The sequence below is a fragment of the Megalops cyprinoides genome, chromosome 17, assembly GCF_013368585.1.
Source record: "Megalops cyprinoides isolate fMegCyp1 chromosome 17, fMegCyp1.pri, whole genome shotgun sequence".
Lineage (NCBI taxonomy): Eukaryota > Metazoa > Chordata > Actinopteri > Elopiformes > Megalopidae > Megalops > Megalops cyprinoides.
In genome coordinates, this window is record NC_050599.1 from 19629215 (window position 1) to 19647131 (window position 17917).

A 17917-nucleotide genomic window follows, 5' to 3' on the forward strand; every position below is an offset into this window, starting at 1 on the left:
TGGTGTTGGCGTGGTTTCGAGTGACTGGATTTGTTCTTGCTCAAACCCAGGCCTCCCCCTAGCCCCTCGGGCACCATCACGGCGGGGTACGGCCAAACCCAGAGCCGCTCAGTACCTGTCTACGAGATGAAGTTCCCCGACCTCTGTGTGTACTAGTGTCGGGGTGAGAAGGAGGACCAGCGCCCTCCCTGAACCCAGCCGGGCCGGCGCAGGAGGTGGAGAGGGGACGTAGAAGCTGAAAACAGAGCCTCCCTCTCCTTCTCCTGCTCCTTCTCTCACCTCCTTCGGGCCAGGCTAGCCTGATGCTCGGTCTCCCACCTGCACTGTGAAAAATCAGCGGCTCCACCCCTGACCCCACGATCCTCTCCCTCACCGCCTCGCCCTAAAGGGTGAAGTCCCATCACCGAAGCACCATGCCCCCCCTGCAGATCCCACTACTGCCACCATTGCCACCAAAAAGCCGCGTGGGGATGCGGCCCTGACATCTGAAACACTGTGTCTGCCCCGAAACCGTTGAGAGACGGAAGAGAGGCAGAGAGAGAGGGGAATCCGGGCTGCGTTACGGAAAAAGATCGTAGCGCTCTCTGGACCGGCGCGTCCTGTTCTTGAACAGGAATGGGGACATGGGCTGGACCTCCCCTTCATCTCCACTGTGTCATTCAGCCATGCCGCCAAAATCATAGTGCTCAAGCTCACTTACTGTTGTCACACTGAATACTGTTCTGGATGGTAAGGCATTGGAACGGGGTATAGGCCATGAAGTAGGCCGTCGACATGTTAATGTTGCAGGGGTGGTGTCCTCACAGCCTCGAGTGGCCCTGTGGGAACATTTCCCCTGCTGTCCAAAAGCTAAACATTGTCATGGTATCCAGTCATAACTAGCGATGCCTTTTTGTAGATAAAATAAGAAAGAAAAAAAAAAAACGGCCAAACAAAAACATCGAAGCAGTTAGTTTTGTGGTTAAGATTAAGCCATCGAGTACACTGGGCTTTTAGAAGCTGTATGTTAAAATATGATTATTTTTAATTGTGTATTGATGTGTGCTCTCGGTAGAAACCCTATACAAGACTTTACAGTCCCTCTAAAAGAGGAGGCAACAGAGAATTGCCCACATATGTTCAGAAATGTATAATAAGTAAAATTCAATGGACGTCAATATATTGTAAATTTGCATATACATTTTTCTCTTATCATTTAGCGATTTACTTGAAAGATATGTCTAAGTTCAGCAGCCACTGCTGCTAAACTTGTATCTTAGATTTAGAGGAGAAGACAGCAAACATGGCTCTACCTTTTTGAATGTTATGCAAGCTCCAAATTCATTAGCTTAGTTTTGAAGATGTGTGGCAGAGAGCTAATGCTTTAAAGCCGGTGAAGCACTTTCCTTGTTTTGACGAGAGAAGACCATTTAGGCTCTAGTTTTGCTGTTTGATAGCAGGAAGTGCATTGGTGCTAGATCAGAGGTATTTTTTTAACTCATTTGTTTTGCTTTTTAGTTTTAAGAAGAGTGCCAGATATTTAAGGTCACAATTTTTTTTTTTTCTTTGAAAAAATGAGAGTGCCTTACGGGGACTCGGCTTAATTAATCAAGGATTGAAGAAAGGTCTTGGTACTTTTCAGAAAAATACAAGACGCCAGAAGGGACTTTTTAAGAGTTTAAAGTGATGAGCATTTTAAGCCATGCACGTCTGTTGAAACTCTGGTGTAACTGTGCTATTGGACTGGATCTTAAGATTGTTTAACCATACAAGATTTCCTGTTTTAGTATTTAAGATAGTTAACACTACTCATGTAGTCATAAATAGGCATAGGTGCATATATCTTTAAATATATGTAAATTAGAGATTTTTTGTCTACTAACAAACAGAAGTCTGCATTGCACTGATTAACAAAAGTAGGATCTGCTTTTTAAATGTAAAACCGCAAAAGCCAACTGCGTGAAACCAGTCAGCATGACTCCTAGGTAAGAAAATGGAACGAAAATGCACTGCCGAAGTATGGGAGAGGATATGCAGCATATATCCATCACTTATATATAGTTATACATATATACAGTTATTGAAAGCCAGTAGGGTCATATAAATGATGTAAAGTAATGATCCGGTCTGCAAACCAAAGTCGGATGGAGTCCAACCTTAGATCCTGCATTTGGTAGCCATCAAAGGAGCATTGCATAGACCCGTTTGGCAATGAGATTACTGCCGTTCTTCTAGCTGTAGTCATGAAGTGTTATGTCCTCTGCTAGTGCCATCACACCTCATGCCTTTCTGTACAGCACATCACAGACAACATCTCTTTCCCTTTTCCGAGAGTAGACATGATAGCCCCCTGTACAGCACGGCCACCAGACATATCCCAACATTAGCGCCATCCCTTCCAGTGTCCCTGGGGATGGGGACCGCTGAAGTTTACAGCATTCTCTGACAATATAAAGAAGTACTACGGCAATAAAACCCCCTGTTGTAGGATGTCCGTCCTGTGTCCGGCTGTCCTTCCGTTCATGCCTTCGGTCCCTGGACCGTGCATTTACACCAGGTGTGACGCTCTAAATGTTTTTCATCCATCGAAATGGCTAACTGGGAAAAGGTCAGCTGCTAGTTGTTGCTGTGATAACTCGGCAGCCTCTCAATAATTGAGTCGCTTAGCACTGAGTTATGTTAGCTGTAGAGGTGCGTATGTTTGTATAGCCGTGCGCATTTTCACATGTACCCATTTCATCTGTTATGTTGGTGTCCACTGGCTTGCGTTTTTGTATGTAAAGGCAGTGGAACCAGCCCTTACCGCAAGACCAAACGGAACCCGGCATGCAAACACGCCCAAGGCCTCTTTGCTCCTTGTCTGAAAGACATACAAGAACCGTGCAGCAATTCTAGACTTCAACCTAGTACAGATAGTAATGCTCTTAGTTTAGCATAGCGCAGGATACGATTTCACACTTACTGTTATTTCACAGTAAGAGCAGCCCCATGAATCTCACATTGTCTTTAATTATGCTGCAGGACAGTTGTTTACATTGCACTACAGTGAAGCTAAGAGTGGTGAGCCACAAGACAGCGCAGTTGCACTTTAAACACTCAATTCTGGCAACTGGGACATTGAAGATGAAGAGCCAAGACAGCTTTTACAATTAATGCCTTACAAATACAACCTTACTTGTAAGTGTACATTAAATCTCTTGAATACATGCATGTGAATGTTTCATGTTATTCTGAATTTGGGTTTGTAAATGGAAATGAAAGAATCTGAGACTAGTGGAATGAGGCTCTCCTCTCTTGGCTAGGTCACTTTTAAATGGTCAGTTTTGATTGTACATGTATATGATTGTATATATGTATTCTGTTCAATGCGGCTGCTATACACAGCTGCATTGAACAGAAATAGTAACTAAACATACACTCCAGAGTGTGCCAATCTTATCAAGACAACGCAGATATATATGCTGTTTTCTAAAGAATATTTTGAGAATAAATTTGCATGCAGACCTACTAATGTTTGCCATTTAAATGCCAAGATGTTATCAGAAATCCTTTAGAATGAACAGGAAGACAATGTGAGATTTAGATGACTGACTGAGAGCTACTGAACGTCATGTAAGTCTTTGGGGAAATGAAACATCCTGCAAAACAGGCGATGTGATCTGACACTCTCATGAAAAAAGTATTAATTCACGTTATTACATTTAATTCAATTCATTAAGTGCTGAAAGTTGAGTGACACAAATACAGGGAAATGTAGACAAAGACACATCAAACTGTACATTCCTAAGACAATAAATACAGTTTTTTTGAACAGCTGGCTCTTATATGTGCTGCATCTTTTCCCCAGTTGTTAACCATTTTAAGTACTGTGTGTTCCATCTATTTACATAATTACATGTAATTGACCTTGCTTGTTCATTATGACTGTTCGCTGTTCTATCCTGTCATCCGTTATACAGTATGTGCTTTTAGCTGCTATGTTGTTTACAATTAAATGAACTATTGTTGTGTCCCAAAATGTGCTTTATGTCTGTGTGTACCATTTAAAACTTTGGGGAGAGTGTTAACTTTGTCAAGAATTTCCAGTTGAAATATCGTCTCCTCTGCGGTCTCAGTGTCGTTTTGTTGTTTGTGTCTCACCCAGTGTGAACTTTTGTCTTTTGTCTTAAGCCTGAATATATTAGACAGTATAGGCCTCAAAAGCACATAGTGTTGTATCTCTCCAACACACAGCATTGTGCTGTTCCTACAGTCCTGTTGCTTTGGCCCAAAACATTCTGAGTTGCAGTTGCCTGCTGCAGGTCATACTAATAGCAGGACAGTTTGTACAACACCTGAAAGACACTTGACAGTTAAATTTAAAAGAAAAAGACCTAATCCATTTGAAAGAAGGGGACAGAGGGAATCTGAAAGCCATTCCTAAGCAAGGAATTATGGGATACAGAGCAGGTATCTCTTCAGCGGCAGCTCATTATAGTGAAGGTTGCTGCTGGGAAGAGATTGCTCAGCTGTAATTATCGTAACAGCATCGTACAGTCAGAGTGTGCGTGTCTTCTGGCTCCTGGCAGAGATACATCCCAGAATAATGGTCTAAAGATTCAATGAGATTGGCGACTTGAAATGATATATATCTTACTGAGCAGCACCATTAAGATTATTTGACTGAGAGACGCAGGACATTTTTAATCATCTGTACTGCTGCAATTGAGAGGCAAAGCCCATTTTCTGTTGCTTGTTCAGCGCGTCAGTCACAGTCCAGTAGAAAATAAACTATCTGAGGCCCTGGGGATCTTGTAAACTGTACTTCTGTATGATCTTTGCACTGTAGAATATAGTTGAAGAAAAAACATATTTCAGGTAGTACTATATAAAAAAAAAACAAAGGAGAAATGCAAGCCACAGAATTTAAATTTTTCTCTGATAATTTCTATCGTGTTTCTGTTACAGTTGTGCAGTGTGTTTGCATTGACCAGTATGATGATTTCAAAAAGAATGGTGTCCTTTTGTATGTGAGAAACAACAACTACAAAAAAAAAAAAAACAGTATCTTTGTTCCTTGAATGATGTCTGTTTTATAGGGTGTCACTTATCAAACTGTATGTCGATAGCCAGTCGTCGTGTTGTGATGTCACCATGGCTTTATTGCGGCGGGCTCTCTCTGGTTCTCTAGTGAATGGTGTCATTTTTTCCGTTTGTGTGCCGTGCTGTGACACTGCAGCTGAGGTGACCCCCAGCCCCTGATCACTTTGCTTTAAATTTGCGCTTCAGTTCAGTCTGAGCACACATTTGCCCGATGTATTTTTCCTGTATTCCCCCATATATCTTTTTGCAATAATAATCTTTAGGCAGGCAGCAGTAGTCATTGGGCATAGTGTTTTGCGGTCATGTGCAGTACTAAGCCACATTAGCAGAATAGGCTGGACAGCTGTAGAGGTCTGTAAAGCCTCCTTCTCTAGATTGAACCATGATTTACAACTACTGTACAGCTTTGATCTCACCCTTTCAGGGACACCCACCCCAGCCCCTCAGCCATAACCTGGCATCTTGAGGCAGTCAAGGCTACTCCTCCCTAACGGGCAGTGTCAAAAAGAAGGTGGAAGAAGTGAAGGGGAGGGGTACTGTGCAGGATGCACTTTGTAACGGCGGTAACGAACCTACTACAGGACCGTAGGTGATCTTAAAAGACATCTGCCTGGTTTTCATGGTTAAACAGCAATTCACTCTGAGGTTTAATAGTGACGCAGGATGTTTCTTTTTTTCCATATCAAGGGTATTTTCAAGTGTGCTTTCGCATCAAGGGCACGTTGAATCCTGTGCGGTGTCTGTGTGTACAGGGACTCTGGGGCAGCCTTGCTGCTCGGTGTTGTGTGTTTGCATGGCATGGTTGAGCTCTTATGTCTCAGTGTTTGTGTTAACCGTGTTACAGTGTGAGTGCAGGATGCCACAGCCAAATGTCCTGTCTGCATCGGAAACACTTTGGGGACAGTTACCTACTCCTGCACTTGAGATACAACTGTCTGGACATTGGTTTTGTGAGTGCAATGTTACACTTGCGTGGTGTTTTTCTTCTTGGAACATACCTGATTTCATTTCTGGTGTCTTTATTTGGTGTTCCTTAAAAAGGTAACGTAGGCGATGCTGCCGTTTTGTACAGTATTGCCTTCATTTTTTGAGTTATGGATGGACTTGCTTGCAAATCACCAGCATGAATGCTCTCCATTGTACCGCTATGAGGGTCTAACGCCCTGCATCGATGGAAAAAATACCTCCATGAACCAGTGGGATGTTACTCAAATGCACTGTAGCTCCGTTGTCTGAATTTGGCATTCAAAAAAAAAATAAAATAAAAAAACATCCTTTTCATGCATGGAATTTGTGCTTGTTGTCCCTCCTGGTTCTGAAGGCAGATATTAGAGGCAGGAGAGCAAGGCTGAACTCCATGTTGTTAGACCTTTACTGTGCTCCGTACATCCACCTGTGCTGGTACTGACGCCAGACCATGCAGGGCCTGCTAACTGTAAACCTTTCAAACTTCTACGTGTTCTACCCCCCCAGCCGTTAGTTCTGTTTTCCTCTGGCAGTCAGGCTAGAAGCATCGACTTGGTTTCAAACAAATGTGATTCTGTGAAAAGTTTATTGTAAAGAATAAATAAACTAATATTTAATTTTACTCCGTGTCTGCAGTCTTTGCATTGGAGAGCTGTTGTATTGCATGTTTCACCCCATTGGCCTTGCTGAGATTCAGGTATGCAGCTTCCAGTGAGGCTGATGTGCATGCATGCAGAACAAAGAAATAAACGGGAATGTCCTGCCCAAATCTATTCAGATCCCAGACAAACAGCCCCCAAACTATAGTAAAGTAGTTCAATGATCAGTAGTAATCAATCCCTTCCACTTCCAAGGTAAATGTCTAACGCTAACTAATCCATGTAAAAGCAGCATACTCTTTTATTCATAAGAAGAAATGACAGGAAATGAGGTGCACTGAAGCTCAACTTATAACTTGTCCCAACAAATAAAATAAAAATTCAAAGAAAAAGAAAATATCCTACACAGAAGCTGTAAGTAATTGCCCTCTTTTTATATTCATTTTTGTGTATTTCAAATGTCTTTATGATGTCAATTGTCTTTTATGATTTTGCTTTTATCAGCATTCCTTGATAAACATCTGCTCTATCTAACTTCAACAGACCAGAAGAAAAGTAAATCAACTGATAAGGATCAAATTCCCATGATGAAATTGTTTTTAAAACCTGCTTTGATGCATGGAAAAATAACAGTTGGCTAATTCCTGCAGGCATGTCACTAGACCAGCCTTCACAATCGGAGGTCCCTAATGGAGGTCCTGAGAATTACAGCGGATCTGGACAAACGGTCAAAATTAGACACACTGAAAAACGTCCACAGACCAGAGAGATGGAGTATAATGGAATGGACGATGTCGTTAATATATGAGTATATGCCATTACTAACAATGCATAAATGGTTAGTGGGTTATCAAGGATTGAGTGAAAGCTTGCTGGAAACACAGGAGGCACAAGCCATACCTTATTGTTTGTTTCAAATGTTTCAGTTTACATTTTTCAATTAACAATCAAACCATTGAATAAACAGTACCAATAGGTATAATGACTACCAGTTTTATTTTCAGTTAGCATTATTATTCTTTATATCCTAAGCATATGCAGCACTGTTTTATATCCACAGACTATCTGAACTTCTGTATAATTACTCTTCCTTTCTGTACAAATTAAGGAAGTATTGATGACATAGTCGTTAATCTGATTTACGAAGATTCAGCCGTTTAAAGACTCGTGAAACAGATTCTTAAATTTGTTTGGTAGTCTTTTTGCACTTTTTTTGTCAAAAGTGGTGAGATGTAATTAAACTCTTCGTGTTATTACACTGATTTTAATGAACTGAATTCCCTCTCATAATCTGCATTCTGCAACGTGTTGCGAAGGCAGAGAATGTCACAAGAGATAGTATTTGATTGGGTGGCAATTACCTAAATAATGAATTGGGCCATAATAGCAAATCTGTCTTTTATTTTTGTCTTTTAAACTGTAGCGTTCTGTATCTTCTCGTCACGTTAGAGAATGTAAATGACAAAATGAAGTTTAAATAATAAAATCAGATGAATAATTGCAAAGAGTAGGCTACACTGATAACACTGATAGCTTTGACCTTTAGCACATTAGCTGTGAGCGCAACGCCTTATAAGGCAGTGGAAACAAACTTAAATTCGGTGAAAATTGTGCTTTTTATGAACATTAAAATTCCAGTGCACATATCAGATTAACGGATAATTACTCCAGTTCCCACACGGAGAGAGAGCGTGCATTTAGCCGTAAGTGCCATTAAATTGGATATAAAAGTGCTACAATTTTATCAGTTAAGAAAACTAATGCTGTCTCAAAATAAAATTTGGTGACTGTATCTACTAATGGGCTCGATTGATTATTCAGCATATTAATTGTTTGAGGAAAGTAAACAAACAGTTGAAATTAACGATCGGTTTAAATTTAAGGTTTGCACCTCCAACTCACTGCCACTGATGTATACGTATTCTAAACACTGATATATTTATTTATTCCTGTGATATGAATCTTGACTATAAATGATGGGTATGAGGGGCCAAACGTAAACTGTAATATATAGCAGTTCAAAGCATACACTGCCAAATTGTGGGTCTCAGGGCTACAACCATGCACTACTTTTGGGAATGACAGAAACCACTTATATGGCCCACCCTGCCCCTTGCTATTTCTGAGACGTTTAACCGAAATAATAGGGTAAGTATTCTTTGCACGTCTCCCATTTCTATCTTATATTGTGTTAATTTTGATCACATTTTACATTACATCAGCATGCTATACTCATTCTTGTAATAATGCCTCTTGTTGGGGCTGCTGCCAACATTGTTGAAAAGAAATCAGAACATATATTTTGTAGCTTGCAACAAAGTATCATCTGTTTAATGTTTCATTCATTTACAATATAGTACATTTCAATAAAAAAGAAAAAAAAATAGCTTTCCATTGAAAATCTCCCTTGCATCACCAGCTTCCCCATTATTTAATCACTAAAGCAGAATTATGTACACTATTCAGAAGGTATTGGTGACTACATTGGAAAGTAAAGGAGTTGCTGGTAATAAAACAAAGCATCTTCTGTGAGCAAAATATTTTCTCAGAACAGATCAGTGTGTCGACTATTGAAAACGTTGCTATAGGCAGGGAGCAGGGCCAAAGGTGGGAAACCTTGGTTTTAGTCTCTGGATCAGCCTTCTCCCCCCCCTCCCTCTCTCCCTCCCGCCTGCCCTCTTGCTTTTCCTCACTGGGATTTCTTTTGCTGGCCGTCCTTGATGATGACGTTTTTCAGGAGTGTGAGCAGGGGCTTCTGGCTGCGTTCACCCCAGGACTTCATGAAGCCGCCATAGCGCTTGCTGGCGGGTGGCCCGCTCCAGCGGAAGTGGCTCATCTTGTAGGCGCCGTCCTTCTTGGCCTGCAGCGTGAGCTGCGGGCGGTCCTCGGGGACCTCGCCGTCCTCCAGCAGGTAGTCCGCGTCACCCAGGAGCTCCCGCCTCATCTCGGCGGGGTAGGCCTCGGCCGACTCCTCCTCCATGCCGCTGGGGAAGACCTTGATGGGCCGGCGCTTGCGGCCGACCGGCTTGCCCCAGCGGAAGTGCTCCATGGAGTAGGAGCGCTTGTCCTCACGCTGGGGCTCCCGCCCCTCCGCCGCCCCCTCGGGCGCCTCCTCCGCGGCGGAAAGGGCGGGCAGGAGGACGCTCAGCCCGCCTCCCTCCCCCTGCGTTTCTGTGGAGGCATCAGTGAGCCGCTCCGCCGTCAGCTCAGACTTGCACAGCTGGATGCATTCCTGCCCATCAAGCACGATGTGACAAAGCACAGTTAAACATCACGTGGTCTTTTGGAAAAATGTTGCAGTAGCAAAGGTGATAGGGATTGGCTAAGAGAGATGGAAAGGGGGCGGGGCTCACCACGAGGTCCTCCTCTGAGCTGAAGTCTCTGCAGCGTGAATCCTCCCAGCACTGAGCGCTGACCTCAGCACCACACGCGCACAGCACGGCCAGAGCCACCACCCAGGCTGGATACAGCATCTTCACACACTACTGTCACTGCACAGGGTGACACACACCACCACACGTTAACAAAAAGAGGTAATCTGACGTCACAGACACCAAGGTTGGTTTTAAATAGAAACTGAACATTTGAAATTCCTAACAAAGATTCAGGAGGAGAATTTCCAGACAGTCCCTGCATAATTAACCAAACCTATACAAATCGGTTCCATCCACGACTACAAAAATCCCACTTACCACTTCCTTTCTGCGTCAGTGTTTCCTTCCTTTACCCATTTTCCCCTTTTTTCCCTCTTTACAATGTCCAAATGGGGGGGGGTCCAACAACCTCAGTTTTTCTGTCTCGGACTCCAAGCTTAATGTAAGTACCACTACACCTACATCAATAGCAGCCTTTACACTTCGATTGTACGGAAATTCATATCTATTGAAACTAAACTATGTTTGAACGCACGATTTCTGCCCTCATTAGAAACCCTTATCTCGACATATAGCTCATATTATTATCATAGCTGGATGTTCTCCTGAAGCACTTCAGATTGAGTACCTGCACAAAACCAGCATCCAAGCTTCAAACGTACTTCAGGTCACGAGTGGGGTATGTCACGTACACACTGATATTCTAAAGAAGTAACTTTTTCCAGTCATCATAAATGCAACCTTTTTTTTTTCTTGTGAACCACTCTGATGAGCTCGGGCTGATGCACACTGCCATCAACCAGCCAAACTAACCGTATCAAATATGTTCTCAATCTTTGCTCTGATATTCATTCTCGGGGCTAAGTAATGCCCTGAAGAGGTATCCAATACTCTGCCTGTTGAGTTGAACACAGCGAGAGGCTCGCTCCATTCATCTGAACACGGAGGGCAGACCTTGGTGTGAGTGCCATAACATGTAAACAGATTTAGACGCAGAGTGATCGAGCGACTCTGAGGTCCGTGCCTTGCCAATGGATGGCATTGAGAGCTTTTTCAAAGGGCCTTTGTGCGTGCTTCCTCTCGGCCACGGGTAAATGGGACCGTTGAGGTGCCAATGACACACGCCATAGCCTATGTTACAATGGCCCTTGCGGCGCTCCATTCACACCGTTCCCTCCCACACGGGAGCTGCGACGGCCTCGCGGAGATGCGCTAGGCTGCCTTGAATGGCGGCACTCCTGCAAGCCTTGCTGGCTTGACATATCTCAGAATAGCCATGTACTATGGATCACTGCAATTGTGTACCCTCAGCTCACACACACCTCAGGAGACATCTGGGCTGATAATCTAATGGTTTCGCTTGTGAATTGAAGAAAGGAAACCTTTGGCACATATCTACTTTAAGTACAATGAGCTACGCCCTGTAGGAGTATCATCACAGTGTTGTGTATTGAACGGAATAATAATCAATTTTTGTACGATTGGCAGTTGATCTATAACTTTGTTTTTAGTTTCATATAAACGGAAGGACTTGGAATGTTATTTCAGGATATGTTACATACTTCAATATTCTGTTCTTGAGGAATATATATTTCTTCTAACATGGCATGGACACACCAGGGTTATAGGCATGTTCTATTCTTTTAACAGTAGAGTTGTATTAACATATTTTTCTCAGGTAGTTGATTATCAAACAAAAGGTTAAACCAAAATCATTTGTGTAACTGCGCAATTATTTGCATTCAAGCATATTTACATAGCATTAAAACTTAGAGGATTTATAGCGGCAAAATCAAGCAATGTGAGACTAGGCATCTTGGTTTTGTGTTATAAATATTTTGCGCATTTTCTGAATGTGCATATGATGGAACCACTTCCATAAAACCATTAAAATAATCATTCTTTCAATAAATATAGTTTTATTAACAGCCCAGATATTCTGACGCATGTATTATGTATTTTGCTTCTATGTATTATGTATCATTTGATTTTACTGACATGGTCAAATAATGTTCCTTTTTGGCAGTTTAATCTGTCAAATATTGATTTATATGATTGAATGATTATTGCAAGTGTTACATGCAATATAGTGACAGCTATACTAGAATACAGAGAGATATAGAAAGAACTAAATTAAGAGAACAGACCTGCACAAGAGACACAGAGTATGACACAGACCTGAATAAAACACATACAGAAGCCTATAGTGTCTATGCGTTCAAGATTATCAAATAATCACCCTAGTACATGTGCTAAAATAATCACTGCAACGCTCCCTGATCAAAGCTTAACGAGTCTTACCTGTCGCAAAGTGCCTCAGTTCTGCTTCTCCCTGGTCTCCCTTGCGACTGGTCTTTTTTCTCGTTTTTCTTCTTGCCCGGAACGTTTTCTCTGTTTGTGTGGCTCGGTCTTTGCTCTGTCTCTAAAGTCTCCACTCCAAAGTGGGCTCCTTTTATATTCCTACCTGCATGGGAGCCCTTCAAGGACAATAGTTTGTGAGGTAAGTTCTTTTGTGTCTCTTGAGGAAAGGGGAGGTGCTGATAGAAATTTCAGAAAGCATTAATCATGAAGACAATGACCCCCCCAACGACCCCCCCCCTCCATCAACCACCCCCGATTTGTCAAATCAACATCAGACGTCATAAACGACAGAGAGACAGATTATCGAGTAGCTGTTGCTTGAATTAGGCAGCATCTTTTCAGCACCAATGAAAAGGCATCTGTGTAGGGTTACAGGGATGCAGTAGCACAAGGGGAAATTGCACTGAAATCCGATCTGAACCAGTCCTTGCACTCCCATTGTCAGTGGTGTCAGTGGTGTTGACCACGCCGGGACCACCTGGTGCTGGTCAACTGAAGATAATGCAGAAAGATCCGGAAAATGGCAGCCATGGAAAGTGTAAAAAATCAATTTAAGGACAGAAGAGGTTTAATTTACGAAAAGGACAACGACAACAACAAAACCCCCATTTTTGACTGATTTCCTCGCTACCTCATGGACAGGCAACCCCTATATCAAGTGGCCAAACTACTTTGTGTTATTACGATTACAGAAGGTTGACATTTGGTCGACCCCACATCATATTTAAATATCATCACGAATGTTGATTGCGAAAGCGACGACGTGAGAAACGCAGCACAAAATCTTGGTTAATCAGGTGTTTAAGAACAATTGGGATTAAAGCCAGACAGACGAACACCAGTAAAGATTATAAAAGACTGTCATTTGTGAAAGAGGGTATAATTGGTCTCAGAGGAGCCCAAACTCCTGAGATGAGAATATTTACCCTAAGCAGCTTTCCTGGGTAGTAGGTAAGAGCTTCGAGCATGGGAAAGGAGTGGACATGCCACTTGCACAGACTTTACTCTGCAGCTCCATTTCTTATTTTGTAAGAATTGAATATCATAGGCGATAGAATGGGTGAATGATAAATGAATTGTCATAATTTGTTGCTGTTTTGTCTGTAATGAAGAACATGCTTCTATCAGAATTAGCTGGTTCTGTGGCACTGGACTTGTCAAAAGCATGCAGCACACCAGAGGTGCAGGAGATGGAATTTGTCTTTGTACTCGGGGGGGAAAAAAATCGTGAATTTCCAAACGCCCTGGAAGGATAATGAGTACATCATAAAGGTTTGTGACCAAGAAAGACTCCTTTGTAGCTGTGTTGAAATTCAGATCCAGTTGCTTGCAAGTGCCTCTCAGAACTCACATAAAGCTCAAAAAGGAGAAGTCTTAAATCAACACCATCAGTCATCGTCAGGGGAAAATTTTTCAGCAATCGTTTATGAAGATGGGATCGGGCCCCTCGTGAACAGAGGATCACGGGTACTAGCTCCATGAAAGACACAGCAATTTCACAGCAATTAAGACTCTTTATGAAATTGTAATGCCCACTATTGGTGCGTGGGGATTATAGTGCAGTTATTAATTAGCTTGAACATAAGGCTGTCCTGATCATAATGTGACCCCTTTCAGGGAAAAAAAACTTTATCATACCAAAAAATAACACAACTTCAGCAATTAATGGGGAAAATTAGTGCTTTCTTACTCATAGAAGAAGTTGTAAGCAGTCTGGAGCTTGTGTTTGGCTAATGTCATTAAAAAACTACGAGTTTAGCAAAAACAAAAATGTTAATTTGCTTAACAATAAATGAGTGTTCCAACATTTGTCAAAACATCGCACATGTTACAGTGTTCTCTTACAACATTGCAAGGTTTTTCCATCCATAGATAGAGATGACAAATGCTCTCTGGCACTTCAGTGGAACTGTTCATGCAACCATGACAGAAGAAATCTTCTCTGTGGAATAGCAGTTTTGCAAAGGTGAGGAACAGCAGATATGTTCATTAAATTGTGGTTTAGTTACATTTAATAACCATTCAAAATCACACCCACCTCACCCACTTGCAAAAGGGTGACATGTCAAATGAATTAAGTTAGTTACAGGATTTCATGATACAGAAAGAAAATAATAATCAAAATACCATCATATATCATAAAAACTTGATTGAATAATTTATCTGATTGATTAAACACTTTCACTGTTGTGCAGCCTTGAGGTTGATGCATTAATATATCAAGTCTTTTTCAGGTTTCTCTCAATCCTGACGAAGGTCTTATGTAAAGCAATGGGCTGAATTACGCGTGTGCTCCTCTATTGCTGCATTTCTTCTTTTTTTTTTTAAATTGCCCCGGATTGGATGTTGTCATTTTCCTGTCGTCATATCCAGTGTCATTCAGTGAATCAAAGCCATTGCTGAAGGCTCTCTGGGTACTTGACTGTACTCTGCAGTCAAAGAGGAATAAACGGTAAGAGCTGTCTTTTCACTCCTTCAAAACAAAAGGGACTGCGTTACTCTATAGTACAAGTCATGTGGAGTGCCGATAATAAGAAAGGAAGGTAACTTTTCCACCCAAAGAGCAGTTACAGTCAACCCAAATATTTCTGCAGGCGGAAACTCATCGGAGCAGATTCCAGCAAATCTGTAGTTGGAAGTGTTATGTTACCCTCTTATCTTATTATCAAAGCATGAACTTTTCAAAAAGCAAAGTTACAAACATGATCTCTGTTATACTGCTATTTTTAAATGGTTCAAGCCATCACAAATTAATGCTTTAACCATCATAGTGCTTGAAAACTCTTACACTTTCAAGAATTTAAGAATGCAGGCAGGATAAGAAACCCTAAGCATAAGCATAAGTGCTCCTTCTCATTTTTGTTCCATCCAAATCGTTACTTAACTGGACAAATTATGGGACTACATTGAGGGGTTCCTTAATTAAAAACATACCATTTAATACATTGTTCCTTAATACCATGATGACGTAGATGACGTACATCTGGAAAAGCAAGGATTCAAGGTGATTAGATGTCCATTTCCTACAATGTGACATCTCCCCTATCTACTACCTGTGTGATAAATGGAAGCCAGGTCTGAGCTGTGGGACTGAGGACACAGAACAAGCTCCTTAACTGGCTGATCCATTCGGGCACCATGGACAAATGATGAAGTCCCTGCACTGAGTCAGGTTCTTTCTAATCTCCTAATGACCATTCGGAGTAGAAATAAGTTGCTGTCCTGAACCATTTATGACATTTAATTTTTATTGAAATATTGATTCTTCTTAAAATCGTGTTTGAAACTGAAGGCAATATTTCTGACTCTGACTTTGCTTCTGTCTGTGTGCCGCTCCCAAAATGTACTGCGATGCTGGTCGTACTAAGTCTTCCTGTTAGCTTGTGGCTTGCCATTCTCTAAAATAGAAACACATTCAAAGTTCCCTGCAGTAAGACACAGACAGTTTGTGAAGTTGTAACTGTGGACATAGTGGGAAGGAAACCTGTTTCTACTAGTGTATAAATTTGTGGGTGGTCAGCGCCCTGTGATCTCAGACCTTGCATTAGAGAAGCTTTTTGTCATCACGTTACAGTGTAGAAGCATGAGAATGTATTTGTTTGGCTTGTCAGACTTTGAACAATTCATTAACTATCACCACCAGGAGATAAAAATGAGAGGGGAGAGAACAGCAAGGACAGCACTCAGAAAGGTTATGGGTTTTATATCTTGGGACAGCCACACTGCAGAACCAACATTGCCTGCCCCTGTTGTAAAGGATATGTCAGTGCATAAAGGCACTGCCAAAATTCCTTTTTATCTGTAGGAAAAATAGTATAATCATTATCAATTCACAACATGACACTGCAGTGGCCTTGAAAAGTTGTGGAAGAATAGTTCATTATTGCACAAATAGAGTGAGTTCAAGAAATGTGTGTGCTGCTGTTAATCCTGGCAACCTGGATAAAGACTCCTACAATCAGGCTGAGAGCCCAACACGCACACAATGAGAGCGTCATTATTAAATGTACTTGTATGTGTCACAGCAGCAGGCATTGTATGTGCACCAGAATGTTGCTTCTTTCACTGAATGATGAATAACTCTCCCTGCCACCAAACAGCATTTCTCTATAGAACATCAGGCAATGACACGGATTTTTCAGGGGATTGTTGCATCATTGTGAGGAAAACATTAAGGTGGTGCGCGGCAAATGCCAACGACTGCTTTGAAATGCAAAGGGAATTCAAGCAGAGGGTAAGAGTCTTATGCAGCTTGTAAGAATTAATAACAGTCTTAGATCAACTTAGAGAATATGCACAAAGGGGCTATGTACTCAAAATGCAATTTAATAACAGCCTAATTTATGTTTAAGCTACTTGAAAAAAAAAAAAAATCAACAAGAGCTCTATAGTTGTTGTTGTGCAGAACCCATTCAGTTTCAGAAGCTGTTTGTGGAAGTTGTATCTGGATGTTTAGCATGGGTGACAAAATGGAGGAGCTGTGGCTATTCCAAATCTATTTCAGCTCCCATGGCCTCGGTGGCCTCAGCCCATGCTGCAGAGCCGCACTGTGGCCTTGAGTATAAATATATTTAACCTCTACTGTACGTTTGAGCTTGGCGCTGTGAGTCATTTTTGCAGTTATAGAAAGCCTTCTTAAATGAGCACAGCAATGTAAGGCTGCTCTCCTTGTTTCTGTAACTTGTGAATGTTTAAAATGATATCGCTAGTGCCTAAATGCGCAGTGTTGTTAGCCCAGATAGGCCTATGCACGGAATCACGCTAATTTTTCTGAGAAGTGCATAAATGAATAAAATACTCTCTCCTGTAGAGGGAACCCATTCATATATGTGCCAATGGCAAAGTGAGACGCGAGTATAAGACTCCAGGCCACATGTAGCTAAACAGGATTTAGATCATCGTATTCTTGTCATACGTTTTAAACGTATGACTCAACTACACTTTACAATAAATGCAATAATCAAAACTCAAGCTCAACAAGCATTCAGTCCTTGGGTGTCTTCAGCTTATTTGCATGAAGAGGCCAAAACGGTGAATGAAACATGACCAGTGACCATTCCTCGGCAAATCGATCACGGTGGAGCTCCATCATATAGTCCAGATATTGCTTTCATGTAAAAGCTGTTCTTTTAGAAGAGCGTCTTTTGTTAAAAGCCTTCCATTAGAATGGGAACCTGACCTTGGTCTTAAAGATGTTTTTTGTTGCTGCTGCTGCTGCCGTTGCGGTTTCCTCTTTGGTGACGCAGCCCTGAGTGTTTTGTTGCATGATGCAGAGGCTTTTAATGCCCTGTCACATGGGTGGCCATCAAGGACCCAGCTGCAGATCCAGGAAATGAGAGTCAAGCTTTTTTAAGTAAAATAATTATCCACAAAACAGTGTATTTTTATCTTTAAAAAATAAAGTAGGATTATCTGTGGTCATGTAATATATTTGCTGAGAGAAATTTTTTAGTAAGTTTATAGCAGTGGCAGCGCTCATCAAAGCAAAAAGACAACAGGTAGAATGGAGACAATAGAGACCTACAAGGAGTGATACAGCATGAGAAAGGATCAGTC

General features: G+C 41.7%; 2 protein-coding genes across 4 annotated transcripts in view; one reads left to right on the forward strand and one right to left on the reverse strand.

Moving 5' to 3' along the window:
• The window catches only part of efr3bb (EFR3 homolog Bb (S. cerevisiae)), a 44178-nt gene extending 39320 nt beyond the window's left edge, over positions 1 to 4858 (forward strand). For all 3 annotated transcript variants that reach the window (XM_036549479.1, XM_036549481.1, XM_036549480.1), the window contains one exon: positions 51 to 4858. In XM_036549479.1, the coding sequence (XP_036405372.1) occupies positions 51 to 156 (106 nt within the window). In that variant the 3' untranslated portion in view covers positions 157 to 4858. The remainder of the gene's footprint in view (positions 1 to 50) is intronic.
• A 4457-nt stretch (positions 4859 to 9315) lies between these two features.
• LOC118792173 (pro-opiomelanocortin-1-like) lies at positions 9316 to 12351 on the reverse strand. Its single transcript, XM_036549925.1, has 3 exons — positions 12302 to 12351; positions 9980 to 10117; positions 9316 to 9858 (listed from the first exon to the last, which is right to left on the reverse strand). The coding sequence occupies exons 2-3, from the start codon at positions 10097 to 10099 to the stop codon at positions 9316 to 9318; spliced, it is 663 nt and encodes a 220-aa protein (XP_036405818.1). The 5' UTR covers positions 10100 to 10117; positions 12302 to 12351.
• Positions 12352 to 17917: the final 5566 nt, after the last annotated feature.

Coding starts and splice junctions, on each gene's coding strand:
- LOC118792173 (XM_036549925.1), bottom strand. CDS start 10,099: ATGCTGTATCCAGCCTGGGTGGTGGCTCTGGCCGTGCTGTGCGCGTGT. Junction 9,859..9,979: donor GCTCAGAGGAGGACCTCGTG/GTGAGCCCCGCC, acceptor CTTGATGGGCAG/GAATGCATCCAGCTGTGCAA.